Source organism: Agelaius phoeniceus, chromosome 11, assembly GCF_051311805.1.
Source record: "Agelaius phoeniceus isolate bAgePho1 chromosome 11, bAgePho1.hap1, whole genome shotgun sequence".
Classification (NCBI taxonomy): Eukaryota; Metazoa; Chordata; class Aves; order Passeriformes; family Icteridae; genus Agelaius; species Agelaius phoeniceus.
In genome coordinates, this window is record NC_135275.1 from 8,998,950 (window position 1) to 9,026,446 (window position 27,497).

General features: G+C 52.3%; 2 protein-coding genes across 3 annotated transcripts; one reads left to right on the plus strand and one right to left on the minus strand.

Annotated features, from left to right (window-relative positions):
* Window positions 1-354: 354 nt before the first annotated feature.
* PARP3 (poly(ADP-ribose) polymerase family member 3) lies at window positions 355-5,697 on the minus strand. Of its 2 annotated transcripts, XM_077184751.1 has the most exons (12): window positions 5,475-5,697; window positions 4,711-4,949; window positions 4,388-4,513; window positions 3,793-3,984; window positions 3,309-3,444; window positions 2,847-3,073; window positions 2,558-2,707; window positions 2,331-2,408; window positions 1,912-2,089; window positions 1,551-1,697; window positions 1,228-1,438; window positions 355-392 (listed from the first exon to the last, which is right to left on the minus strand). In XM_077184751.1, exons 2-11 carry the CDS (start codon window positions 4,891-4,893, stop codon window positions 1,269-1,271), a joined length of 1,587 nt encoding a protein of 528 aa, XP_077040866.1. In that variant the 5' UTR covers window positions 4,894-4,949; window positions 5,475-5,697; the 3' UTR covers window positions 355-392; window positions 1,228-1,268. The 2 variants fall into 2 exon arrangements, with proteins under 2 accessions (XP_077040866.1, XP_054496230.2); XM_054640255.2 differs by lacking the exon at window positions 355-392 and having other exon boundaries at window positions 1,110-1,438.
* A 1,090-nt stretch (window positions 5,698-6,787) lies between these two features.
* RBM5 (RNA binding motif protein 5) lies at window positions 6,788-21,919 on the plus strand. Its single transcript, XM_054640434.2, has 24 exons — window positions 6,788-6,945; window positions 7,051-7,495; window positions 7,692-7,847; window positions 9,793-9,862; window positions 10,336-10,409; window positions 12,720-12,803; window positions 13,229-13,289; window positions 13,469-13,534; window positions 13,679-13,839; window positions 14,856-14,953; window positions 15,434-15,521; window positions 15,750-15,827; window positions 15,921-15,993; window positions 16,510-16,595; window positions 16,911-16,989; window positions 17,238-17,329; window positions 17,873-18,037; window positions 18,499-18,645; window positions 18,725-18,796; window positions 19,517-19,696; window positions 19,905-19,979; window positions 20,424-20,521; window positions 20,608-20,737; window positions 21,256-21,919. The coding sequence occupies exons 1-24, from the start codon at window positions 6,929-6,931 to the stop codon at window positions 21,379-21,381; spliced, it is 2,721 nt and encodes a 906-aa protein (XP_054496409.1). The 5' UTR covers window positions 6,788-6,928; the 3' UTR covers window positions 21,382-21,919.
* The last annotated feature ends 5,578 nt before the right edge of the window (window positions 21,920-27,497 follow it).

The following is a 27,497-nucleotide window of genomic DNA, read 5'->3' on the forward strand; positions in this document are numbered from 1 at the left end:
TCATATCACCCTGGCTCTCCCAAAGCTGCCACCCAGGCTGTCCCCAGCCTGGCCAGGGATAGCATAGCTAGGTCCTGTGGGCAGCCATGCCAGGCTGGCACCCCGTCCCCCCTCTCCAATGGCACCAGTATGTCCTGAGGTGGGACAGCACAACTCGCCTGTCCCAGCCCTCTTGCTCTGGCCACAGGGGACCCCAGGGTGGGTGGGATTCAGCGCACCTTTGCTCCTGGGGACATGGGTGATGCTCCTCTCGTCACTGGGGTCCTGCTTGCTGGTGTTGCTGGTTCCGTTGCTCCCGCGGCAGAACGGGGCTGCCGGTCCTGTGTGAGGCCACGCTCGCCCATCCCCGCTCCCGTCACCGCTCGTCATCCTGTTTGCCTGCAGCCCGCCAGCTGCGGATGGCACCAGCTGTCACTCCCGGCACTGCCTGCACTGCCTGCACCCGTGGCAGTCCCACGGGCACAGCTGCTGGGTCCTAGCAGCCGGCGGGGGCTCAGGAAGGGGGGATCGGGGTTCCTGAGCCCTGTGCCCCCCTGAATGGCCACCCACTGCACCAGGCCTGATCCTTCCACAGGAACACCTCAGCCCTTCCTTGGGCTCAAGGGACAGAGCTACAGGCAGGTCTGCAGCAAATCATCTCCACTGTCACAGGGTATCACAGGGTGACTGATACCCAGGGGCATCAGGGTAACACAGCTGGGAGCTGCCCTTCCCTGGCAGCCTGAGCACCTGGACATGCTCAAGGGGCACACGTTAACACAGAGAGGGGCTTGGCATGGGTACCAGGCTGGGGCAGGACAGCAGACATGGCATGAGGCATGGCACTAGAGGGAGGGCAAGCACTCGCCCTCAGGATGGATGGATGTAATTGTCCATGCCCAGGCAGGGCAGCAGATCTTGCTCATCCTCTGTAGCTCTGATGCCACAGGGTAGGCATGAGCTGTGTGCCTTGCTAAGGTGATGAGAGCAGTTGGCTCTCAAAGACAGCAGCTTTCATGTGAAGGCTTCAGCCCCTCAAGAGCCACCCATGCCATCCCTTCAGGGACCCACTGACACCCTTCCCTACACCTGCCTTGCTGGGCAGGAAAGCGAGAGCAGCACCCGGCGCGAGGCACAGTGCTTTTATTGACAGTCAAAGCAAGCTCAGTCTCCATGCCAGCCTGTCCCTCTCCAAGCCCCAGGTGGGGTGGCCAGAGAATCCAGATCACCGTGGCTGATGAGTGTCACCTCCTGGTGCTGGGCCATGGCCAGGGTGCTCCCAGGCACCCTCAGAAGCGGAGCTGCACAAGGTAGCGGAGCCGGCACTGGCTTTCCTTGTAGATGAGGTACTCGCTCTGGCTGAAGGAGGAGTCCTTGTAGGCAGGCATGGGGATGGGCTTGCCCTGGCACACCAGCACCTTCTTGCCATCCAGCAGCACCTCGTCATCCTGTGCAGGATCTGGGCCAAAGATACCCAGCACCACATGAAACCTGAGATCTGGCCTCTCTCCCCCCTGCCCTGTGTGCAGCACAGCCCCAGAGCTGCCACAGCCCTCCTGCTCCCAGCTCACCCGGCTCTGTCCGGCCGCAGGCCAGGACACTGTCATAGCCAGCAGGTGGCTCACACAGCGTGGGGTCATCGCGGGTGATGCGGTAGGGCTTGCCCAGGGCCACCTCCGTCAGGAACATGATGCCGACTTTCTTAGATGTACAGCCCACTGCCATGGGAGAAAGGGATGGGAATGATAGCACCATCCCTGGCACTCCCATCTGGTTGTGCCCAGGCCATGCTGGACCACAAGGACCAATCACCATGGGAGGGAAGGGGTTTGGCAAGCCCACAGCTGCCTGGCAGGGGGTATGCAAAGGCAGCCAGGCTCACACAGACCCTGTGGGCATCACAAGCAGCCCAGCCCATCCCAGGACCCTCACCATAGCTGGCTGATTTGCTGTTCTCAGAGGCAAAGTAGATGCCCCTGCCCACGCGGCCGCCGGAGTGGGGCATGATGCGCAGCCCGCTCCTCAGGATGGCCGCCACCACCGCCACACTGGTGCCGTGCCACAGCAGCCGCCGGTGCTCCAGCAGCTCGTGGGCCTTGAAACGCTCATCCTGCAGAGATGCAGACATAAAGGCTGTCCACAGAGGGACACATGGGTGCACAGGGGTGGAGGACTGCCACCCACCTCCCCAGTCCAGCCCCAGTGCCCGGCTGGAGGGGCAGGAGAGTGGGTGCCTGTTTGGCCCTGGCCAGCTGGGCTGAATGCCCTCCTGGGTGGAGTAGCCCTAAAGCAATCCTGGAGTGCAACCATGGCTTCCCCACTGTGACATGGGAGAATCACCTCCTCCTCACCTCACCATCTCGGGCCACCTGCCAGATGTTGAGGATGTGGAGTTTGTGCCCAGTCTGCGTCACATAGTTCTGGATCAGCTGCCAAGGGGGAGGCAAAAAAGCTGTGTCACTCCAGACAGCTATCTCAGCAATGCCCATGGTCCCCCTGGGACTGTAGGAACCTTTGGGGTGCCCACAGGCCTGACATAATTGTTTCCCATTATGGGACACTGTGGCACAAGCAGCACCTGGTACTCCCGGGAAGATGGGTCAAGCAGGGAGAGCTGGCAGCAGAGCAGGGCATAATCCTGATCCAGTGGATGGGCAACTTCTTTCTCCTCCTCCTCCTTCTCTTTCTGTGCCTGCAGGCTCTGTGCAAGCTCAATGTCAGCCAGCACCTGTCAGGGACAGAGCAGGGACATCCTCAGCACCAGTGCTGGGCACTGTGCTGAGGGACCGGGGCAAGCCCAGCCTCCTGCCAGCAGCTCCTGCCCCACCAGGAAGGGATGTCAGGCACTGTGTGCTCTGGCATCTCACCAACAGCATGTCCTTCTTGGCACGCAGCAGCTCAGGGGAGTTGATGGTGGGCGGCCGTGCCCGCCCAAAGTTGTGTGGGACGATGGTGTAGAAGCGCGAGGAGAGTTCCTCCAGGCAGGTGGCCTGGGGGGGCTGCTCCCTCAGAGCTGCCTCCAGCTCCTCCAGTGCCTCAAAGCCCCTCGCGATCTGCTGCTTGCTCAGCTTCCCCAGAGGCATCTTCTTCACATCTACAGGGAAGGACAAAGTGAACCCATCCACCCCACTCGCCCTGCAGCAACCTCCAAGAACCTCCAGTATCACCATGGGCAAGTGTGGGCAGCCAGCATGGTGTGTCCACAGCCCCATCAGGTGCCAGGATATCAGAGGGGATGCTCTAAAAACCACCAGCACCTCTGCTCCGTTCACCTCCCCACCTGCACCCCCAGACAGAGCCCATGCCACCCATCAGCCACCACCTCCTACCAATGTTCATGGTCTGCATGGCATCCCGGAACATGTCACTGCTGAAGATGAGGGACACCAGGTCCTGCGTGGCTCTGTCCAAGGTGCAGGGCAGCACCCGCTGCTTGCACACCTTGTCCCCATCCACGGCATCCACCTGCAGACACCCCACATCAGCTGTGGGCCTGCAAGGGGCTGTGGGAGCACAGCACCAGGGCTGCCCACCTCTGTGGGGAGAGCCCGGTCCTGGGGCAGCAAAGCAATGGGCAGGTGCTGCCTCCACTTCCATGGCCACCCACAAGGCCATGTTCCTCATTCAGGATGCCCTCCCACTCCATTTTAACCCATTAATCCCAAGTCTCTGTCAGCAAGCTGCTTCAGCAAGCACCCAGACCCCCCTCAAAACCCATCTCATCCTGCTGACCCTCTTGGATGTCCTGGTGTTCAGTGGGCCAGGAGTGCAATGAGGACCATCCCACCATGGTGACAAGCTCTCAGTACTCACCCTGAGTGTAGCCTCCACCTCCTGCCCAGCCCCTGGCTGCACATCAATAAGCGTGTACTTCCCTGGGTGGGCAACAAAATTCTCCCTTGTTGCCCAACTGTTCTTGGTCTTCTCTCGAAACTTCTTCTCAAAGTCCTTCTTGGCAGCTTCCAGGGAGGCACAGGGCATGAGCTTGGACTGGCCTGGCTCTCCCTGGCAGTGGAGAGAAGTGGTCAGGACCTCCCCTGCATCCCTGCTCCACCAGCCCCATGCCAGAGGAAGCAGGCAGGCAGGAACAAGGGGGGCTGTGATCACAAGGCTGTGGGGCAGTGAGCAGGAATATGCTGAGCCACCAGCTCAGGAAGACACCCCAGGACTCTTTGCCAGGCTGTCACACTCACATTCACTGCAGGGACAGGTGCCACATGCCCCAGACAGGCTGACTGTGTTGTGTGGGGAAAAGTCCTTGAAGCCCCCCATTAAAGTGCTATAGCAGGACACTTGGGTGCTTGCTTTGGGACCAGGGACCACTGGGTTCACCCTCAATTTTTGGGGCTCTGAAAGCAGGTGGGGCCATCTGAGGTGCAGGGGATGAGTGATGCCTGGGTGGACTCACCACACGGCCCCAGCGGCTCCACACACTGTAGGCACCATCGTGCTCCAGGAGCTGGAGGATGTAGAACTTGTTGTTGTTGGCACTGATGTTGGTCTGGTTCAGGGTGCAGTCATAGTCCTCATAGACCTACAGCAAGTGACATGGCCTGGGCTGGCACCTGGGAGCGTTTGGGGAAGGAGAGGGTGCAGAAATGTCCCAGTGGGAACACACGGGGTCTGCAAGGGAAATTGGGGCTGCCCCTGTGTCACCGGGGCAGGGGCTGGTCTGAGACTGCCCCAAGCCTCCCACCCCTGCCCCTCTGAGCAGCTCAGCCCTGCTCTCACCCGGGCACCCAGTGCTGAGCTCAGGGGGCACAGCCCATCAATTGTGGCGGGTGGCTTCTCCTTGGGAGCAGTTTTCAGGCTTGCCAAGGTGGAGCTCCAGGTGTCATCCTCCTCTTCCACTTTCGGTTTCTTCTCCCTGCTGTCTGGCTGCTTCGAGGAGGAAGCTTGGCGCTTGGAAGCCATGACTGAGCCCCCCCTGCTGTCACCGGTCCGCACAGCCTTAATCCCCCAGAAAAATCCTTGGAGACAGCAGAGGGAGAGGTGAGAAATGCCATGCTGCCCTTCCGGGAAAGTCCAGTGGGCTGTGCCTTGCTTTCCCTTTTTTTCAGCCCACAGCAGGGCTGGAGGAGGGGATGGGACCTCTGGCCACAATCCTTTCCCTGTGTTCAGGGTGGGTGGAAGAGCCTCTCAGCACCCTTCAGCCCTTGAGGGAACCCAGAGTGGAAAGAGCCCAGAGACACAGAGCTGAGGGGGAGCACAGGGGAGCTGTGCCCCCACCTCCCCTCACCAGGAACCCCCAATCCACAGGAGTGTGTCCCCAGGGCTCGGCCAGCTCTGTGCCCCCAGGGACGTGCAAGAGGGGACATGCAACAATGCAACCACACACCACCAGACACAAAATACATCTCCCCAGTTGCTCTCACGAGCAGTGAAATGCTCTGATTTGGGCAGGAGGGAGCTCGGACAGCCCCTGTGTGCTGTGTCCCTGCCAGTCCCAGCTGAGGAGGACAGCAGTGGGGACAGGGGGACCGGCTGTGTCCTACCTGCTCCTGCTGCCCAGGGCTGCCTGCCGAGGAGTGGCCGAGAGCCTTCAGGCTGGCTGGGCAGCCTGCCCAGAGGAGAAACTTTTTCCTTAGGCAGCACCCAGGGATGACAGCGGAAACAGCTGAGACGCCTCCGGGCAGCGCATGCCCCCTGTGACAGAGCTGCCTGTTGCTGGCTCCACTGCCTGTCTGCTTGTACTGCCTATACTGTCTGCCTGCAGTGCCTGCATTGCCTGTCTGTACTGTCTGTCTGTACTGACTGCACTGCCTGTCTGTCTGCAATACCTACACTGCCTGGCTGGCTGGCTGTTTGTCTGTACTGCCTGTACTGTCTGTCTGAACTGCCTGCTCTGCCAAGCAGTCCGTGGATGAGGTGTGACCCTGACCCCACCCTTCTCTCCAGCCAGCCCCACTCTGCCATGCTCTGAGATTAACAAAACTGTCTTGAAAAAAAATAAAGATGGCACCATTTTGAGTGTTAAATATCCTTTATTGGGTCCCAAGCAAACTCTCAGGGCTAAGAGTCAGGCAGTGAGGAGGACCTGACTGCATTGAATGTGGTTTGGAGGGTTCCCAGCAGCCTCTGCCTGCTCCTGCCAGTACCAGCTGTGCTCCGAAAGGCCCAGGTCCAGGAGGAGCAGCTGTGCAGGAGCAGGGACTGTGCTGGTGCCATGGGGAGGGGGCAGAGGGGCCCTTGGTGCTGGGAATATGAAGAGGACAATGTTGCTGGGGCCAAAGTCTTGTTGGCTTTGCAGCTCCTGGGCTTGGCCATAAGAGCCCAAGCAGTGCAGGCGGGGGTACAGCCCCATGTCCCCCCTTGGGGACAGAAATTATTCACTTTGAACTGAGGCAGGGGCTTCCCAAAGGGACCATAGGCCATGAAAACTATTTAGCTGTTGACAGGGGTAGGAGCTGGGGTTCCTCACTGTGGGGAAGAGATGACTCCAGAGGGAGCTTAAGAGCCCCTTCCAGTCCTCAAAGGGGCTCCAAGTCGGCTTGAGAGGGGCTTTGGATGAGGCACGTGGTGATAGCACAAGGGAAACGACTTTAAACTGACAGCAGTTTTGGATGGGACATGAGGAAGAAATGCACTGTGGCGTGGCACGGGGACCTGTTTTACACAGCAGTTGCGGCTGCCCCATTCCTGGCAGTGTCCAGTCAGGCTGGACGGGGCTCGGAGCATCCCGCTCCCATGAGGGGAGGAGGCCGCACTGTAGGGCCCTTAATGGCGGTAACGACTCCCCAAACTACATTTCCCGGCGTGCCGCGCGGCCACTGCGCCTGCGCCCCGATTGGAAGCTTCCAGTCGGGGCGCGAGGTGGCTGCTGGGTACAAGACGGGCGGTCCCTTAGGCGCCATTTTGTGGCAAGGCAGCGAGAGGGACTGTGCGGGTGTGCTTGGTGTGTGGTGCTGGATCGTGCTGTGCCAGGTGTCTGCGGATCCTGGGCGGCGGCATGGGCTCGGACAAGCGGTAAGCGGCGGCGGGAGGGCGAGGGGAGAGACGGGAGGAGGCGGGTAGTGGTGGGGGTCGCGGCGGGCGCTTCACGCTCTGAGCTCGGCCCGCTGTGCCCCGCAGGGTGAGCCGGACGGAGCGGAGCGGCCGTTATGGCTCCATCGTGGAGAGGGAGGACCGCGACGAGCGGGAGTCCCGCAGCCGGCGGAGGGATGACTACAAGAGGTCCAGTGAGGAGCGCCGCGGTGACCGCTACGATGACTATCGCGACTACGATAGCAGAGACTACGACAGCCGAGACTACGACAGCCGCGATAGCCGAGACTGCCGCGACTACGACAGTCGGGACTACGACAGTCGAGACAGCCGGGTCTGCCGAGACTACGACAGTCGCGACAGCCGCGATTGCCGAGACTACGATAGCCGAGATTGCCGCGACTACGACAGCCGGGACAGCCGGGACTACGATTGCCGGGACTACGATAGTCGGGATTGCCGAGACTACGACAGTCGCGATAGCCGAGACTATGATAGAGACTACGACAGCCGCGATTACGATAGCCCCGAGGTGAGCGGGGCCGGGGGCCGGGGCCGGCGCTGCGGGGCGGAGGGCACCGGGAGCGGGTTGGAGCCTGGAGCGCTGCCTGGGGCCGTGCGGAGCAGCCCCGGGCCGGCGGGCGGTGTCGGTGTCACCGTGCGTTCGTGTGGCACTGTGGGGACACTGCGAGGAATCGCGGTGCCTAACCCTGGCCGCTGGCTTCCAGAGGGAGCGGGAGCGCAGGAACAGCGACAAGTCGGAGGACGGGTACCATTCCGATGGCGACTACGGCGAGCACGACTACAGGAACGATATTAACGATGAAAAAGAAAGCAAGACCATCATGTTGCGTGGGCTCCCCATCACGGTCACGGAGAACGATGTGAGTAGCCGGGCAGGGCCGTGCCTTCCTTGCCCCCGGGCAGGGCCGTGCCGGAGCGGCTGCTGCCATTTTGTTGAGCGCTGCATCATGGTGGCCCGTCTCCAGCGCTGTCGCGCTGCCATTTTGAGTCCTGAAAGCATTTAAACTCCCAGTGTTAAGTAATAGAGGTCAGTTCAATGTTAAACAGTCCCTTTCAGACGGAACGAGCTGTGAATTCTCGTTTTTTCACGGATGCTTGCCCTAAGAGTGGATTTTAAACTATCTGCTCTTTGCTGCTTTTCTGTATGGGAGGGAAGAGGCAGATTTTTTTTGCTGCTTCGCTCCACTGCAGGGAGGGGGGAGGGGGACAGAGACAAAGAGGTGGCAATCACCAGTTTTTCTGCTCTTTATCGAGGCCAGAACTTGTGACCGATGGGGTCACACACAGTCACCGAGCTCCTTAGCCGAGCACAGCCCTGCACAAAGCAGCTTTGTGTGGGCACAGCTGTGGGAGTCAAAATGGCTGCTGCCGAGCTGAGGGAGCAAGTACTAACGAGCTTGGTGCTTGCTTGTCTGACGTATTTATTAAAAAGATGTTAAAGCTTTAAGGTTTTCTTATGTATGATAACTTTTTAGGTTTTTTTTTCCTTACTGGGTTATTTTGGTTACCAAGCTATAAGCACTCCAGTGTTATTTGAGGGGTAAAAGCTGAGCTATCCCAGTTTGTTTTCAGTCAGGACTCCGCCTCTGCCTTCGATGTGTATATGCCTTAATTGCTAACACAGAGAATACATTTGCACCATTTCTACAATGGAGATTTTTTTCCTTTGCTTTTTCGTTGATTACTTGTTACCCTCCTGATATTGAGGGGTCCTGATCACCGTATAGTGCTCTAACATTTTCACGAGTGTTTGAAATCAAGTGTAGGTTCTTGCATACAAACGAGACAGCCCACTCAGACATTACACAGAACACTTTAGAACAGTTCTTGTTTCTGAGATAATGGTGTAGCTCTACAGTTGTGCAATAACTGTAACATAATTTATAGGAATGTTTAATTCTGGACTCAGAGTGTACACAATGCATCTTGGAACGTAGAGTTGAATTCTTAAGTTAACATTACTTCTGGTTATGTACACAATTTTTTAAATAATTTTTCATAAGGAAAAATAATTTGCATCTGATATTATTTCCAGTCAGCATAAAAATGGGCAGCTTTAGATAAGTTTGATTCTGCTGAGCAGCCCTTTTGTATGTAATGTAGTTTGAATTCTGTGAAAGCTGCTGAAAAACCTTGTGTCTTCTGCTCTAGATTTTAAAAATTTGTTAGTGTTTGTTTTTTGTCCATGCCTCTGCACAGTGGCTGAGGCTGTCTGTGCCAAAGCAGCTTTGTTACTCTGCAAGAACTGACATTTCTTTAGCTTTTGCTTTGATGGCACGTTCTTCACAAATCTACTTTATCCTGAAAAACCAGTGGGAGTCAGCTAGAGGATGAGATCTTTAGCATGAGGCTTAGGAATACATTCATCATGGAGCTTTGCAGTGCAGGCTTCTTGTTTTTCATTGCTAGGAGCAAAGGGATACCAGCAGTGTTCTTCTTAAAATTGTGGGATCATGCACAGTCTTTGCCATATATATATATATATATATATGGCAAATATATATATATATATAGCAAAGATATATGACCAAATACTGAGAACACTGACCAAATAATCTGAGAAGGCACAGTCGTAGGGATTCAGGTTCTGGAGGATTCAGTGTCCTGAGCAAGGATTACAGTTATGGACTTGGATGCTCATCAGTCCACTGTTTGGTTCTCAGTAAATGTCATCTTTGTCTTTGAGATAGTGTTAAAAACATTGTTTTGTGTATCTCTTTCATGGTACTGCAAGGTAGGTGGTTGCTGTGACTTCTGTCTGCCAAGCTATGAAAATTTTAACTGTTGGATCAAAATCTCCTGCAGATTCGTGAGCTTATTGAGTCCTTTGAAGGTCCTCAGCCTGCAGACGTGAGGCTGATGAAGAGAAAGACAGGTGAGAGCTCTTAATCCAGTTTTTGACATCACCTTCCTCTTCCCCAGCCCAAAAGAGTATCCAGAATTGTCCCCAAACTGCAAGCACATGCAATAAAAAAAAAAAAGGTTTGCCATGGCTAAGGAATGTGGCTTTTTGGAAGACTTAGATAGCTGGTCAACATGTTAAAAGAAGTCTGTCTACAGGGGGTTTTGTTAACAGGTATTGGTAAGTAATAATAGTGTAAACCCATTTAATAGTATGTAGTGTGTTGCATGGTTACCCTTAAACATGGATTCAGATGGAGTGAATGTAGCCAGTTAAGGCAGCTTGGTTCCTTGCCATGGCAAAATAACGAGCAGATCCCAGCAGTTGACGTCGCATTTGTAAAGCTGCTTTGTCATGAAGTAATGAAGCAGTTGGAGAGAGATTCACCTGTTTTAAAGGAACTGACTAACACAAGTATCCCGTCTATATCTGAATGCTGTCTCTAGGTGTAAGCCGTGGTTTCGCCTTCGTGGAGTTTTATCACTTTCAAGATGCTACCAGCTGGATGGAAGCCAATCAGGTTGCTTCACTCACCAAGTCTAGATATTCCTGAAAATGGAACAAGTCTGTACAGTTTAATGAGAAAAAAAAAAAAAGGAAAAAATAGAGGTGGAAGGAGTGGTTTGTTCCATAACAATGATTTAAAGAATAAAAGCTTTGTATATATTAAAATTTGTAATATAGAAGATAAAATTAGGAGAGAAAGTTTTACTTTGGTAAAAGGTGCCATTGTATTAAGTGACTTGGTTTCCATTTAATTGGCTTATGAAGATTTGGCTAGTATTCATTAAAACATTCTAGCTTATTTCCACTTGATGTTTCCTTCTCTGTTGTCAGAGAAAGCACCACATCTCTGTGTTGCATTGGTATTAACCCTGAAAGAGAAGTGTCAGTTCTTGGCAATAATCTGTTACCCCAGTTAAAGAGGGGAACTGGCTCTTCTAGAGAAAAAAGCATATTCATTTTAACTAAATTAGGCAGACAGTGAGAACTCACATCTGTTAGGCTCGGTATTTTGGCTTTTTTGTTACTATGACTTGATAAGGAGCCAAAATGCAGTTAAATCCTCTTGTTTGTTTTCCTGTGAGATTTTCCTGTAGCACTGCAAACAGTTTCACTTGCTTTCGCTACTTTTCTGAGTATTCATAACCTATCTTAAGAAAAGAACTTAGAAATACTCTCAAAGCGAGCAAAGTGTCAAATCACAGATTTTTTTTTTCTTGCACCTGAATACTTGATTCAGCGGTCCTATGACGACATTGACTGGTTTTCTGTTCTGTTGATGTTACAATAAAGAAATGGCACCATCATGGGATTCATGGCAGTTCCAGCAGATGGAAGTTGTCTATGCCTTGTGCTGGAATAGTGTTTCATATGTCCCACACTATGGATGAGATCCCCAGCCAGAGAGCAGCTTTCAAATTCTGTTTTCTGACACGCTGCTCAGTAGGGCAGATGGCTACAGGGGAAAGGCCAATACCAAGAAATTAATGCTAGGCATATTTTCAGAAATTATTTTTTTTAATATATACAAAGCTGTACTGATGCATAATTTATTGAAATATACTCAAATTCACTCCAGTAAGCAACCACCTTAGTAGTAGGGAAAACATAGCCTGTCCCCAGCAGCCGGGTTGCTGCCTGTTAGATGACAGAACGATGTATTGCAACTATGCCAGCAGCCTTGTTTCTATGTGTGCACATCCAGTGAGTGCTGGGCCCTCCAACCCTCCCTCCTGCCGGTAGGAGCAATGGCTTTGCCCTATTCAGTCGTGCAGAATGTGAGAGCCTTATTCATGCTACGTGCTAGATCTGTGTCAGACCCTGTTATCAGAAAAGCCACTGGTCCTGACACTGATACTCTGCAGAAAGCCAACCTGCTATAAAAATGGTTCTGCCGTTGCAGTGTCTGGGGTGTGGCCTCTAATATGCACTTCCTCACATGTGCTTCCACCTGTTTGACCAAAATATGTTGAGAGCCATATTTTGAAAGGTCATTCTGCATACCCACGCTTGGCAAAGCGTGAGGCTGAGAGTCAAGGCTTCTTAATAGCTGTAAATTCCTAACTCCTCTGAAGTCAGAGTGAGAGGACATGCTGAAAGCATTATGAACTTTTCCTACCCTTGGAGAAGCTTCACGTGCAATCTAGTTACTCATTTTGGAGAGCTCTTGCCTGAATGAAGAACACAAACCTCTTGTGCAGGCTTCCAATTGAACTGATGCAGTAGTCCAATGAAACCACTCTTGAGTTATGTTTCAGTTGATGGCACTTGTAATCCAGCCTTCAAGAAGTCTAAGCAGGGTCCCTTTGGGAGGAATTACTGTATTTTCAAGGGGACACTTCTGAAGTGTGCTTGGAAAAGTAAATCCAAATGTGGTTAAAAGGTCTGGGGTGTTTGGAGTAGGGGACGAAGTGAAGCAGTCACCTAAGGACATGTTTAAAAAGTCTCTCAGTGCTATACCAGAAGTGAATAGAAATGTGGGGGCAAAGAGACTCCTAAAAATGTGTTAATCTGAATGCAGCAGATTAGGACTCTGTCTCCTTCGAGACACTTTCTGGTTCCATGTCAGCGTTTAGTGTTTGGCAGCTTTTTCTACACTCCCTGATTCTGTTTATCTTTGCTCCACATCCCATTCTCTTACTGCCCTCGTCCTCCTCTCTGCAGGATTGGATGGGCAGGGTGTAGGTGGCGGTGGTTGTCCTCCACATCCTCCCCATATGTTGTCCATTTAATTCAGGAGCACTGATTCCTCCGAAGGGTGCTCTGCCATGGGAAAATGGACATGTGTGTCTTGATACAGGAATAATTGAAACCACTTTTTTTGCAGAAAAAGCTGGTGATCCAAGGGAAGCAGATTGCAATGCACTACAGCAACCCAAGGCCTAAATTTGAGGATTGGCTCTGCAACAAGGTACAACACATGTTTCTGTGTGAGAGTTTGTCTTGCTCTAGAGCTCACTGCTTGCTCAGTGGTTTAAAGAAAGTGACACCTAAATCAAACCTGCTCCTGCTCCCCATAAAGTTAAATTATTCCCCAGCATGTGTTCCCTTCTAACACTGCTTTTAGTGACTATGTTGTGACTACACTTGGGATTGTAAGCCAAAGACTACTCAGTTAAAATAACTAATTTGGGATGACTAGGGAAAAAGTAGCTGGGATGTTCTGGAAAGCAGCTGTGGTGCAGATAAGGGTGGCTTTTGATGTTCTGGATTATTCTGGTGGGTTTAGCTTTGTTGTGTTACTTTATGTGACTGACTGGGTTTTGTTAGTGTACAGCAAATGCAGCATTACCAAAATTATCCAAGTTCTTACTGGGCTTCTCTTGTTTGTCACAGTGCTGCCTTTACAACTTCAGAAGGAGGCTCAAATGCTTCCGCTGTGGAGCGGACAAATTTGGTACGTTACCATCATCTCTTTCATGTTCAGTTTGTGGGAAACTCTCTGGCCTATGTACGAACCAGAGTTCTGTGTAGGTTCTAGACTGAAATGCTGAAATGAAGTGAATGAAATATGAAATGCTGAGCTTGAAGTGAATGAACCATGTCCTGACTGAAATATTTTCTCTTCATACAAAGATTCAGAACAGGAGGTACCACCTGGGGCAGCAGAAGCCGTTCAGTCTGTGGATTATTACTGTGATAGTAAGTGATCTTTGACTTACTCTAGAATGTGAAATGTAAACACGCATACTAAAAATCCTTTCTGTACCTCAGCCTGCCAGCTGAAGGACTTGAAACACTGCAAAGCCATGGTGTATACTGCTAATGTCATCCTTTTCTCCTCAGCCATCATTCTTCGAAACATTGCTCCTCACACGGTGGTGGAATCCATCATGACTGCCTTGTCTCCATATGCATCTCTGGCAGTCAATAATATTCGTCTCATCAAAGACAAGCAGACTCAGCAGAACAGAGGCTTTGCATTTGTGCAGCTGTCTTCTGCCATGGTGAGGACTTTACTGGTGTTCTGGAGAGAAACAGCTGGTTAACCTCCTTCTCTCCCTTGCAGCATTTAGAGCCCTGAGCTGTCTGAAGGACTGTCCCCCTTTAAGGAGTGTTGATGGATGCAGTGTGTCAAAGCTGATAATATGTAGCTGCAGTTTGAAAGGTGGTGGGATGTTGGGAGCACGTTGAAAGTCTATTTTGGTAGCAGAGTTCTGTTCTGGATTGCAGCCTTCATGCTTTGCAGAAGTACTGGTGTGGGATCATACTTTGTTGACAGATTCTAAGATCTGGGGCATACAGTGTGGGAACAGGTGCACAGAGTTAGGCTTCTTCCACCTTGAGAAGAGAGGAGGAGGCAGATGTTGCTCTTCTTGGCGGCATCCAGTGGGAGGGTGTAAGGACAGCAGAAACATTCTCAAGGATACATAGGATAGGGCAATAGGGAGCAGCCATAGATTGAAACACAGGAAATTGCAGAGGTAAGAGAAAAGCCTCCTAAGTTTCACGGCGGTCGTATCTGGTATGGGATCTGTTAAGGGCAGTCAGTCTCTGTTCCTGGATGTGACTCTGAGGGATGTGACATAGTGGTGGCTGGGTTAACCATTGGACTTGATTTTAAAGGTCCTTTCCAACCTCAATGATTCATTGAGTCTGTATATCAAACTTGAGCAGCAGTGTGATTTGTTTGCACCTGCTTTAATCAGAGGAAAGGTGGTTGGATTAAAACAGGTGCCTAATCTCAGTCTTTGCTGTTGTCCCATTTGGAGTAGTTTGTGTCTTGATGAACCTAAGCTTCTGGAACATATTTAATACTGACCCAGGGAAAGGCTCAGTATTTTCACATGTGCTAACAGGGGTCTCACTGTGCTCTTCTGCATGTATGTAATGTGAGGAGATGGAGGGGGTTTTACATTTATAGCTCTTTTCAGTGGCTCTACATGAAAAGGTGGAGTTTGGGGGACTTCTCGATCCCCCTCAGTAAACTGCCCTTCATAATAATGAGTATTTTTTGTTGTAGGATGCTTCTCAACTGCTACAGATTTTACAAAGTCTTCAGCCACCGCTAAAAATTGATGGCAAAACAATTGGTGTTGACTTTGCAAAGAGTGCCAGAAAGTGAGTGTGATAGCTGTCAGTTGCATTTTTGGTTTTTGCTTTTTTTTTTATTCACATACCCACCCTTTCCCTTTATATTGGACAGTTTCTTCTTGTCACCCATGCTTTTATTAAGCTTATTCTATTCTAACTCCAAAGTTTTGCTTCCCATAAGTCACTTGTGTTGCATGCATCCTGCTCTTCACTGTGTACCAGGAGAGTCAGAGCAGTGTTCCTTCCATCCTCTGAAGATAACACTGTAACTGTTTGTGTGCACAGCACTTTTGTTTCCTTGGAGACTTCTGACTTGTTACTGACTCTACAACAATGAACCTGAAGTTCCTTTACTGGCCAAGCAATGTTTTGGCTCAAGTTATAAAACATTCCGAATGTTTTAACTGCCAAGGAATCCATGTGTGAGGGCAGACTCCACCTCCTTGCATAGGGAGACCCTTCAGTAAAAGCAGTACTTACTCAAGTGCCTGATTTTTGTGATTGCAGAGACCTGCTTCTCCCAGACGGTAACAGAGTCAGCGCCTTCTCTGTGGCAAGTACAGCCATTGCTGCAGCTCAGTGGTCATCCACTCAGGTATGATTTGGAGACTGTTACTCATTGTCCTGCTTTCCTGAAAATTAAAATGCAGACCGTGTAATTGCCCTGCTGGCCACCTGCTTGGTTAATTGTTTGATGGCAGATTCAGCCATGACAGATCTGGTCTGCACACAATCAGTTTGGAGCCTAGGCACTAGGGTGCATGAAATTATTTAATAAAGTTGTTTACCCGTCCCTGACAAATATTATCTTCTTAAATTTCAGCCACAGACTGGAGAGGGCAGCACCCTTGACTACAGCTATCTCCAGTCAGGACAGGATGGATACTCACAGTATGCCCAGGTTAGTAGTAGAGATGGTGTTATAAGCAGTAGGTTGTCATAATTCGGGTATGCAGATTATTCACCTTGTGTTGTCATTCATTTCCCTTTGCAGTATTCCCAGGATTATCAGCAGTACTACCAAAATCAAGGAGGAGTGTTGGACACAGACACAGCTACCATATCAGGTAGTGCTTCCAGCATCTTAGAACCAGTTGTTTGTAATTAAAATTTTGCAGTAGTATTTTGCCTATTATTGTTGTTTTGCTGTGCAGAAGACGACTTGGCTCATTTTGCTCTCAGGATGTCTGAATGAGGATGCATTACTAGAGAGCTATAACAGATTTGTTGAAGTGGAACCTCTCATGCAAGATGAGAGAGCAGCCTTAATTTCAGACTATTGACAAAGGCCTTGAACTTATGCTATCAGTGTAAGCAGCTCTAGCAAATGTTCAGCACTAAGAGCTGTAGAGGCCAGGAATTGCTGACTTTGGAAGCAGAATGTTTCCTCCTGAAAAGGAAACTATTCCTTGTCTGGGTAGAAGATACCCACTGTGTATCTATCTCCTTTAGAACGTTTATTGCCTTGTTTGGCTGCTGGAGCTGGAATTAGTAGCTGAAACTATAAACAAAGTAATTTCAGCCCTAGGATGCAGTAGTTTTATAAATTAGTTCGCTTATGCATTGCTGCTCTCTTTTGGCAGGAGCTCCAGTCACTACAACAACAGCTGCAGTCGTGTCCCAGAGTCCTCAGCTGTATAATCAGCAGACAAACTCACCTGACTCTCCGGTAATTACAGCACTGATGAGTCCTTGCTTTCAAAGCCTGGCATATGTGGCTTAGCTGTAGCCTTTGATTTTTTAAGTGGGTGGTACAGCAAAGCTGAGTGTCCGTGGGTTAGTCACCGTGCTTGTGGTCATAGGTCACCTGCCATTTCTTCTCTGGGATGGTTTTGTTCTTTGCTAAAGGTGAGTGCCAAGCATGCTGGTGAGGAGGAGTTAGCTGTCGTACGCGTAGGGTGTGCTGCTCACGCCTTGGCTCGCTGTCCTTGTTTTCTTGGTGACAGATTTTCTAATTGAGGTTTGTGGTTTGGGTTTTTTTCAGACACAATCAGCACCACCTACCACTAGCACTCAGGCACAGGCAGCTCCTCCGACTGGCGTAGTGCCTGGAACCAAGTACGGTAAGTGCTCGGGAGCTGCTCTTGGGGACAGGTTTCTGTCACTGTAGCAGTAAAGCTCAGCTTTGGCCAAGTGCTCCATCACCCTGTCATGGTGAAGCTGCCCCTGGAGAGCGTTGGCTGCATGAGCCCTTTACAGACGTGTCTGCCGTTGTGGCTGCTATAATCTCCGAATTTTACCTGAAATGTAGAAAGATACCTGTCTGAATTCGTCTGGAACGACCATGTCCCACGCTTTAATTTTTTTACAGCTGTCCCTGATACTTCCACCTACCAATATGATGAATCTTCAGGATATTATTATGATCCTATAACAGGGCTCTACTATGATCCTAATTCCCAGGTAAACACAAGTTCTTCCCACATGTCTTAACTGTTAAGGTCCATTAGTTTCCTATCTCTCATCATGTGAGTGACATTTGAAGTGCACAACATACCAAATGTTGCAGATAACTCTCAGCAGTGTGTATAGGGCTGGGACTTGATTTCCCTCTGGTATAGCCCTGCATTTTTCTCTCCTTTTCCTTAATTTTCCTCCACATTTGGCCCATATAGGATTAGCACTTGTCACGGCCACTGCAACTGAGCTATTTCGTTGCGGAGTGCCCAGCAAAGTGCACCCAGCTCTGGGCTCTGGTGGGTCATCTCTTGGGAGAAGCAAAAGATTCTCCATAGTGCTGTTGGGCAGAACCACCTGTGTTTGGGGACAGAGGCTTCAGCCACTTCCTGCCTTTCGACTCCTCTGTGGAGTCTGCAAAACTTGTTTGGACTCTACAAAACGCCTTCCCGTGTGGTGCAGTAGTGTGAATCAGCTTGTTTGGGTTTTCCCGTGGACACTGAGCTTGTGTGAGGTGTTTAACTGTCTGCTTCTCCTTCCTTCTGGCAGTATTACTACAATGCCTTAACCCAGCAGTACCTGTACTGGGATGGCGAAAAGGAGACCTACATGCCTGCAGCAGAAGGTGTCACGTACCAGCAGACAGCTACCACAACCACCACCAAAGAAGTGAAAGAGAAGAAAGAGAAGCCTAAAAGTAAAACAGCCCAACAGGTAATGGGATCATAACTGGGATAAAGTCTTCTCTGTGGAATGGGATATGTCTCTTTTCTCATGAGAAAGGAAATCCTAGGTTATTCAGTGGGGTGCATGCCTTCAATTTGCAGGCACTCTGGGGGGCTGAGGAGAGGTGGAGTTGGCAAGGCTTCAGTGCAGAAATAAGCTCTGCATAGGAGGAGTGCTTATGGAATCCTGCCAGGATCAGTGGGAGTATAACTGAGCCATCACATAGAGGATTAGCTTGATAAGAAGGGTTTGTACAGTAAAAGCAGCAAGCTGTGTTATCTTTGAACGTGTATACAGGGAAACACCTGCACTGCATCCAGTGTTCTGTGGTTTAAAAATAAAAGGTAGTGGGTTGACTTGTTCTGAAACTGCGTGTGAGATTGAATGGGTGTCATAAGAGATTGATAGCTTTGAGAGGGGCTGTGTGAGCAAACCACTCTGCATTTCAGATTGCTAAAGACATGGAGCGCTGGGCAAAGAGTTTGAACAAGCAGAAAGAGAACTTCAAGAACAGCTTCCAGCCACTGAGTACCAGGGAGGAGGAGCGGAAGGAGTCAGCAGCTGCAGATGCAGGCTTTGCCCTCTTTGAGAAAAAGGTGAAGGTGCCAGCAGTGGTATGTGGTGGGGTTCCTGTGACAGAGAGCTCTGTGCTCATGGCATTCTTGTCTCTTCCAGGGAGCTCTGTCTGAGCGACAGCAGATCTTGCCAGAGGTGTTGAAAAATGGAGATGATGAAAATCCACTAAAGGTGAGTATGGTAGAGGAGCTCGAGCCAAGACTTGCTTTCAAACCTGGATTTCCATGGCATTTCCTGTAAAAAGTGGTGCTGATGATTGCAGCGATGTGGTGCAAGTGCAATAGGTTGGGTGACTGAGATACACTCAGGACAGCTGTGATTCTTCTTAGCCTTGAGCTGAGTTGGGATTTTGAGGCTTCTATGTAGGCTGTACTTAGAAGTATTGTTTGGCTAATGGGAACTGTCTTGCAGCTGCTGTGGTATGTACTTCTTGTGAGTTGCAATACTTCAAAGTGTGGGCCCAGTACTTAATAGGAGAGGGACCCTGCAACAGAGGTGGCAGAGAAGGCTGAACAACTTAACACCTTTGTTTCAGTCTTCACTGCCAAGGCCAGCCCTTAGGAATCCCTGACCCAGGGGAACATGAGAAAAAGAGCTAGCACTGGAAGGTTTCCTAGAGAGACTCCGGAGTCTCCTTTCCTAGACATGCTCAGAGGTTATCAGGACACAGTCCCAAGCAGTATGTGCTAGGGGCGGACCTTGCTTAATCAGGAGGGCTGGACTGGACGACCTCCAGTGGTCCTCTCCAGCCTCAGGCATTCTGTGATTTCATCCTTAGTAATGGGAGCATGCTGTTCCTCGTGTAATACACATCTGCAACCTTTGTTCCCTCTTTGTGCTCTCTGAACTGTGGCACTGTTGCACTCCCCTAATGCTGTCTTTGCTTTTCAGCGTGGCCTTGTGGCTGCCTACAGTGGTGACAGCGATAATGATGAGGACTTGCTGGAAAGAATGGAGAACGAGGAGGAAAAGCTGACTGACTGGAAGAAGATGGCTTGTCTGCTGTGTAGAAGGCAGTTCCCAAACAAAGATGCTCTGATTCGTCACCAGCAGCTGTCTGACTTGCACAAGGTAGTTACACTATGTAGTGAGGAAAACACTGGGGTTGTCATAAGTCGGTGTGTAAACCGAAACCACGAGGCATGTTGCTGTTTGGAAAACTGTTTCTCTTAAAGCAAAAATCTGCAGGTGGATTTTTGCTCTCCCAAAAGTCAGCTACTTCATTTAAGAAGAACTGCTGTGTATTTCATGTTGTTAAAGTGAATCTCTCTTGTTTCAGCAAAACATGGATATCTACAGGAGATCAAAGCTTTCCGAGCAGGAACTTGAAGCCTTGGAGCTGCGTGAGAGAGAGGTCAGTGTTGAGATGAGCAGATGAGTAGCTAATGGAAAACCTGTGCAGGTGATCTGTTGAGCTCTCCTTATCCTGACACACGTCACTTGAGATAATCCTTGTAAGCCAACCCCTTTTCCAGTCAAGGTTCAGAGCTGCCCTGTTAGATGGAGAGAAGTGTCCTGTGTCCCACAGATCTGGCTTAGCATGGAAGGCTCATTCCATGAGCCACTCTAGCTCAGGCTGCCAAACTGGGACTAGAAACCTGCAAGTCTCTTCCTGCCCCAGTGCTGGTTCAGATGGTGCTCTGGGGACTTGGGTCTTGGGCTGTGCCGTCGGTGGTGCTAGAATTAGTGGGCTGCAGTCTACAGCATTCTGTAGTAGCAGGCATTCATCTCACTCCCATAGCCCAAAGCTGAACAAAAGTGTCTTGAAATCCATGCTAACTGTAGTTGCTTTGTGTAGATGAAATACAGAGACAGAGCAGCTGAGAGGCGGGAAAAGTACGGCATCCCTGAGCCGCCGGAGCCCAAGCGCAAGAAGGTCTACGATGCAGGCACAGTGTACGTATCTGAGAGCTCCTCAGCAACTGCCTCAGTGCACCATGAGCAGTGGGGGTGGCTTGTTAACTCTTCTCTTCTTCCTGCAGGAATTACGAGCAGCCCACTAAAGATGGCCTTGACAACAGTAATATCGGGAACAAGATGCTGCAGGCCATGGGCTGGAGGGAAGGTTCAGGCTTGGGAAGAAAATGCCAGGGCATCACAGCACCCATTGAGGTAAGTAAAGAGGGATGTCTCCTTGAGGAGGTTTGGTGCCGTTGTTTTTTTTCTTGTTTAACCAGAAGCACTTACTGCTGAAAAACTGAAGGAATAAACTACCAGCCACTGTAAAGCTGCCTCTATTTATGTTGGCTCCTGCTCATGTTTGTCCCATCAGATGCTGAAGCTGAGGCAAGGCTGTGCCTTCCTCCCTTTGGCATTTGACTCCTGAGGCACTGTGGCCCCAGTACACCAGGAGGGGCTACCCTCCCTCCAGTTACTGCCTTTCCTGGCTTTGCCTGTGCTCCAGCTTGTGCTGTTAGGAGCTGATCTGCGCAGTTGGACTGGGGCCAGAGTAGTGTGAGGTATGGGGTATTACGTGTGCTCCAGTCTCTTGGTGTCCATGGTGGTATTTATGGCTGTAGAGATCCCCAGGGAGGCTTGGGAAGCTGGGTGGGTTGATGGGATTTTTGGTGGTGCCCTCATGGTGGTTTGGCCACTCACTGCAGAGCTGAAGTGTGCCCCTTCCCTTGCAGGCCCAGGTACGAATGAGAGGAGCTGGCTTGGGAGCCAAGGGCAGCTCCTACGGCGTCTCCACGGCGGATTCATACAAAGACGCAGTGAGGAAAGCCATGTTCGCTCGCTTCACGGAGATGGAGTGACCCCTCTGCCTGCAAAGCACTTCTTGTTAGCAAGAACTGACTGTTAAACTCCATAGCCTTGGTGACCTGGCTGTATCCTGGCTTTGGTTTAGAGTTGACCATTTCATTCCCTTGGACGTTGTTCCCTGCTCAGCATGTAACAAACACTTCCATGAGCAGACTGTTTGAACTGACTCAGCTTCATGCTGGAGAGCTTCTGGTTAGACCAAAGGGGATGGCTGATCTTTATATGGTCGTGTATATAGTGTAATGTATTCTGTGTTCTAGCATGTTGTCCAGGTGCTGCTCCTGCCCCCTGGAGCAGCAGCAGGACCTGTTAGCTGTGCTTTCAAACTGTCTCTGCTCTCCTTTTGTTGTATTGTCTGTCTGTTTTTTTGGAGAATTTTCCTGTACATTTTGTATGATACATCTTTGTATAGACTTTTTGAAGACTTTGATTCTAGTTGCCAATTTGGCTCATTTCCAAATGAAATACATCCAAAAATTATCCTATTTCTGTTTCTCGGTGGGTGAATGAAGAATTAAGTTGCCAATGCTACTTGTCCTTTCTGTCATTCTGCTTCTTCCTTGATGAGACTTCATCCTGGAGTCTCTGTTCCATGCAGCTCTCCACTCGCCTCCCTCCTTTCATCCCTGTGCTGTGCCTTGTTCTCAGCATCTTTCTCACAGCTCCAGCCTGGATGGTGGCTGGTGGAGCATCAGATCTCTCTGTAGCCCTTCTTACCATCAATGAGGAGCAGGAGAAGTGCAGCAGCAGTGTCTGCACTTGCCCAGAGCCCTGGGTGTTACCTGCTGGCCCTTTGGTGGGGAGGGAGGGGGGTGACGTGTGGCAGCTCTGGAAAGATTTGTGTCCTCCACCTCGGCTTCTGGGCTGCCTTGATGCTCTGGGGGAGCTGCAGGCCCGGTGATGGGAGGATGAGGTTCCCCAGAGGTGTCCTGCAGCTGTCCCGTTACTGCCTTTCTGTTCTCTGCTGTGCTGTGCCTTGTTCACACTCCTGTTCACAAGAGCCAGGATAATCAGAGCCCCTCTCAGCCCTGAGCTCTGCCTTTGCTGATGCTGTTGGCTGTGGGTCTTGCTCAGTCTCCACACAAAGCTGAGCCAGCAGTGGGCTTTCCTGCTGTCCAGGTGGGAATAGGAAGGGCTAAGGATGAAGCAGGAGCAGCTTCACCATCCGTGCTTGGTGCAAAGCCCTTCGAGGGGTCAAGGCCAGCATCCTCTGGCTGCTTTTTGGAATGGGTTAATCCTGCTTTGCTGGCTGCTGCGGCTGCACCTCTGCCCCTGTTGCAGTGTCAGACCGCTGCCTGATTTTTGAGGGGTGCCTGGCTTGGGATGAGCCAAACTGGGAAATGCCCCCACCCTGCATCAGGACCGGGACCGCAGGGCGTGGGGACCCTGCCGGAGTGGCCAGGCCGTTCCACCAGGTGGCAGGCGTGGCCCAGCTTGACAGTGTCTGTGCCGGGCTGCCGAGAATCGCTGGGGCTCCAGGGCTTCGCCCTAGCCTGTGGCATTCCCTCTTCGGCTCCACAGAGGAAGCCGGGTGGCTTGAAACAACCTAAAAGTGTGGCTGCATGCCCCAGCTTCCCCCCAGGGCGATGACAGGGAAGGCAGCCCTGGTGCAGTGCGATGGGCCCCGTGTGCCTCTGGCAGCCTCTCCCCATTCCCAGTGTGTCCCGGCTGGCCACTGAAGTGCTCTGCTGCTCTGGGCTGTAAATGGGGGGGTTTGTTTCCCAGCAGGTGGGTTCAATGGATCAATAAAGTGCATTTGTGTAGCTCAGCTTCTTCCCAGCCCATCGATCCCTGTCCCAGTGCATCCCCCTGACGAGGGGTGATGCTGCGGGCACGGGGGGAGGGCCTGCAGTGGGCACAGCACAGTGTTCTGTCAGATTCACTCCTTCCTTGCTGCAGCCAAGTGCTGCCCCAGTGCCTGGAGCTGAGCCGGCCCCAGCTGGTACCTCGTGCAGAGCAGTTGCAGTGGGGAGCCAGGAGCATGCCATGGGGGCACAGGGATCTGCTGCTGGGGATAACTGCTAGAAGGGGATGCCCAAAGCAGGGTCCCTTCCTGCAGCAAGGCTTTAATGGGGTCCTGGGCTCGCAGCCACCCACTTTCCTGGGTTAGGCCACTGCTGCTGGGTGCCCAGGGAACAAGAGAAGCTGGGGAGAGGGGGCTTTGCAGCCCCCCCACTCCCAGGCAGGCCCTGAACCCCATGCCAGGTGCTGGAGCAGGGCATGGAGGCACCACTGCCTGCCAGCACCCGCACCTCCAATTTAGGCAGCACAGTGCGGCTGTTCGTGACTGAATGCACCGTGGCCCACAGCCTCCAGAGGGACATGGTGTCCCTGCCTCCCCGGGGACCGACCTCTGGGGGCGGGAGGAGAAGCCCTGGGATGGGGCCAGCCCCAGAAGTGTGCAGTGACAAGGCAGGATCCCCCTCGGAGCAAGGGGGGGAGCTGCCTTGGGCATGGCTTGCAGGGCTGCCAGTGCGCCAATCCCACTGGGGCTGAGCAGCTGAGCCTGAGCCAGGATGCCCCAAAAAGGTGCTGGGCCACTGTCAAAGTGCTGGGGGCTGAAGCTGGTCCCACCAGGAATGCAGAGGGACACAGCATACTGGAGAGAGGCCTGTGTAGCCAGGCAGGGGCAGGAGGAGGTGCAGCTGAGTCCCTGGATGGACAGAGCTTCACTGCACGCTCATGCTTCAGTTTCCCTATGGCTGAGCAGCCTCAAGGTCTCTCTGTGGCTGACAATGGAAAAGTGAAGGCACCAAGCCCCAGAGCTGGTGAAGACCCCAGGCTAGGGAGGAAGGGGGGACACTCAAAGGGACCCTGTGCCCTTTGCCATGGGCAATAGGTACATGGGATCAGGACTGCAGCCAGGGGCTCCTTCCAGGAGCAGGGCAGCTGCAGGATGACTTTTAGGGCCTCGGCTCCAACAGGCCCGCAGCTCCTTCCAGCACCTACAATATGCAGAATCTAAGGCCCCTGTTGGAGCAGTTACAAAGTTTGGGATTTTTCTGGCTGGCTTTCAGCATTATTAATATTAAACTCCCAAGGCTGCTATGCCCTGGCTTTCCGGGAGGCCTTTGGAGCTCCTGCGTGCTAATTGAATCGAGGAATGCAGCCAAACCATCAGTGTGAACAGCTTTTCTCCTGAGTGTTCCCTAATCACTGGAGTTACCAACCCATGGCAGAGCTCAGCACTCTGCATGGCCAGCCCCAGGCCTGCCTGGCTCTCCTGCACTGTCACTGGAATTCTGCTTGCAGGCAGGAACACATCCTTGTGCCACTGTTTGGGGCTGCCAGAGGCTCCAGGGCTCTGTGCGGATTGGGTTGGCTTTCCTGCATTCCCCCTGCCAAAAAGCCTCCTGTGCCCAGCAGGACAGGCATGGAGAGAGCTGGGACCCCGGGCTGTTCTCATGCTGAGTGTCAGCCAAAGCCAGGCACCCACAGCTCCATGGGGTTTGTATCCTGGTGCCAAAGGGGCATCTGAAGGGGGAGGTGGTGTTTGCTGCCATGGGAGAGCCTGGGGCAGGGGGCACAGTCAGTGTTATGCACCTGTGTGTCCATGTCTATGCCCCTGCTCCTCTCCAGTGCCTTTCCCCACTCTGCCTCAGGCTGCTTCCCTTTCTCTTCCTCACCATGTTGGTCCATCCTCTCCTGAGTTACTAAATGTGTCCTAACTACTTTGGAATTGCCCTGGAACAGTTTTCCCTATTTTACCCAAATGCCCCACAACCACCTGGCTCTGGTTTCAGCTGTGGGGCGCTGGTGGGAGGATGGGCAGGGCCATGGTGCAGCATCCTGCCAGCACACCGTGGGTGCTGCTGTGGCACCCTGCCTGTGTGGGATGCTCAAATGGCAGGAAAAGGACAGCTGGGGGGAGGGTGCACAGATAAAGGGGGTTGGGTTGGGAAGGGTGTGGGCACCCTGCTCCAGGTGCTCACTACACCAGCACCTCTCCTGCCCCTTGGCATGGAACACCTGTGGCCCTGCACCAGTGGCAGTGTCATCCTGGACACTCTTCCTCCCCAGCCCCACAGCACCAGGGAGGGTGAGGAAGGGAAGATGTGTCCCTTATCCTCCCTTATCCCTTGACTACTCTACTTGGATGCTGTTTTGACCGGTTCTGGCTTGGGAACTGCATGGTCCAGGTTTCTCTGCTGGGGTGGAAAAAAAGGATGGAAAAAAAGGATGGTTTTAACTGACTCGCCATCTGCAGCAACGTGGACACCATTTGCAGCCCTGGGGGGTGGAGTGTGGGGGCTCTTCTTGTTGGAAAAAACTAAAACCAGATGGGGGCTGGGATCCTGGAGTCTGGGGCCTGTGGCTACATCCAGCATGCTTATCCCCTATCCAGGCAGCTCACACTGTCCTGAGCCCTTGGGCATCTTCCAATGCCAGGCTCTCCCAGGGGAGCCGCTCCAGCCTTGCAGAAATGCTGGAACGTGCAGATTTGGAGGGTAAAGAAACGTTTTTCCCAGCAGAGACTCTTCCCTGCCTGCGGCAGTGAGCCGTCCATCAGCAGCAGGCAGCCCCGGAGCCGCGCTGAGCCCCGGGCAGCGGAGAGGATGGAGAAAACGAGGGGGCTGGGCGGGGGCACCGAGGGGCTGCGGGCCAGTGCCAGCCTGGCTGCAGGCAGCCCTGGGGACCCAGGGAGAGAGCCAGAGCCTGGCGATGGGGAAAACCTGAGCCCCCGTGAGCCACACAGAGCCCGGCGGGCTGGCAGGGGTGAGCAGCTCAGGCCCTTTGCCAGGTATGGGAGTGGGGGAGGGAGGGGAGACGATTTCATGTCAAAAACGTTTTCACAGGAATTTGTCACCACCTACAAAAATCTCTTTACCTCCACCCATTTTTTTCCCCTTTAGCAGCAACCAGACCTGAGAGGTGTGTGCATGCAGGTGCAATTGAGAAACAGAGACTGGGCCTTTTTTGCTCCAGTTCCTAAGAAAAATGTATTTGGTGTTTGTTCCCCTCCTCCCAAGCCTGGTTTGGGGAGAGAGAAACTGCTTCCTGCAGCACGAAAAACCAGGCAAGAGAAGGACTGCATTTCCCCAGCATATCCTATTGCAGTCCTCCCAGGACCCTGTCCTGGGCACCCCAAAACATCTGTCGGCTCTGGAAGCTGCTTGAAACCCACCGCCCCAGCCCCATCCGTCTCCCCTGCGGGATGTGCCCGCAGCATCATTAGCGCTCGTCTGGTCGCCGCGGCGGCGGTTTGAACCTGTTTGAAATGCACTTGAAAAGGGTGGATTTGATGGGAGGAATGTGACGGGTTTTTGTTCTCCGAGCCCCCCGGTTGAAGCTGTGCGTAATGAAGAGCTGTGACTTTCACTCGGGTTATTTTGGGATGGACTACTTTTTTTTCCGAGCTGGTGGAAGACCATCAAAGCGGCGCTTTGAAAAATGTCCCAGTGTATAAATAACTCTGCTGAGAGCAGAATATCGCGGGCTCCCGCGCGCGGCGCGCCGAGGCAGACGGCATCTGCCGTGCGACGTTGCATTATAAAAAGGAATTATTCATCCCTTCCTCTAATTAACTGGGTACAGCTCCCCCGCGCAGCAGCGATGGCCCGGCATGGGGAGCACTCCCGGCCATGCCAGCAGAGCGGATGCTGCTCCCGAGGTCCCTCCGTGTGTCCCCCCAGGCCCCCCACGCCTCCCAGCGCCAGCAGCGGGTGGGAGCAGCAAGCTGGTGCTGCCCTGCCATGGTGGAACAGCGAGGTGGGCGAGATGGTGCGGGAAAACCCGCCTGTCTGCGGGACTCACCGAGGCTGGAAAACACCTGATCTGCTGCCTCGGCATCCCTCCCACCAAACCCGAGCAAAGGGAGCAGGATGGGGGACAAGTCCTTGGTACCCTGCTAGCTCACAGCTTCCAAAGCTGGGGTTTTTTGGTGCCTGCATCTTGCCGGGTGTGTGCGAGTGTTACATGGGGCATCCCCCGAGGAACAGCCTGCAGCCACAGGAGCCACAGAGCTCTGACAGAGACTCAGAGATGCACGGCTCAGTCACACCCAGGGGTGGGTTTTCAGGAGATATGGGAGGGATAGGACCAGCAAAGGGAGCCCTGCGCCCCAGAGGGAAGTGGCCATGGTGGCAGCAGCCAGGCAGGCTCAGCACCA

What these genes read in the sequence shown, in the direction of transcription:
- RBM5 (XM_054640434.2), top strand. An exon ending in TTTGCAAAGAGTGCCAGAAA is followed by an intron (nt 14,954 to 15,433) that starts GTGAGTGTGATA and finishes TTGTGATTGCAG; the next exon opens with AGACCTGCTTCTCCCAGACG. An exon ending in GCATCACAGCACCCATTGAG is followed by an intron (nt 20,738 to 21,255) that starts GTAAGTAAAGAG and finishes CTTCCCTTGCAG; the next exon opens with GCCCAGGTACGAATGAGAGG.
- PARP3 (XM_077184751.1), bottom strand. Translation starts at nt 4,893, where the DNA reads ATGGCTTCCAAGCGCCAAGCTTCCTCCTCGAAGCAGCCAGACAGCAGG. An exon ending in AGGTGGAGGCTACACTCAGG is followed by an intron (nt 3,445 to 3,792) that starts GTGAGTACTGAG and finishes GGGTGTCTGCAG; the next exon opens with GTGGATGCCGTGGATGGGGA. An exon ending in CTGCGGCCGGACAGAGCCGG is followed by an intron (nt 1,439 to 1,550) that starts GTGAGCTGGGAG and finishes TCTTTGGCCCAG; the next exon opens with ATCCTGCACAGGATGACGAG.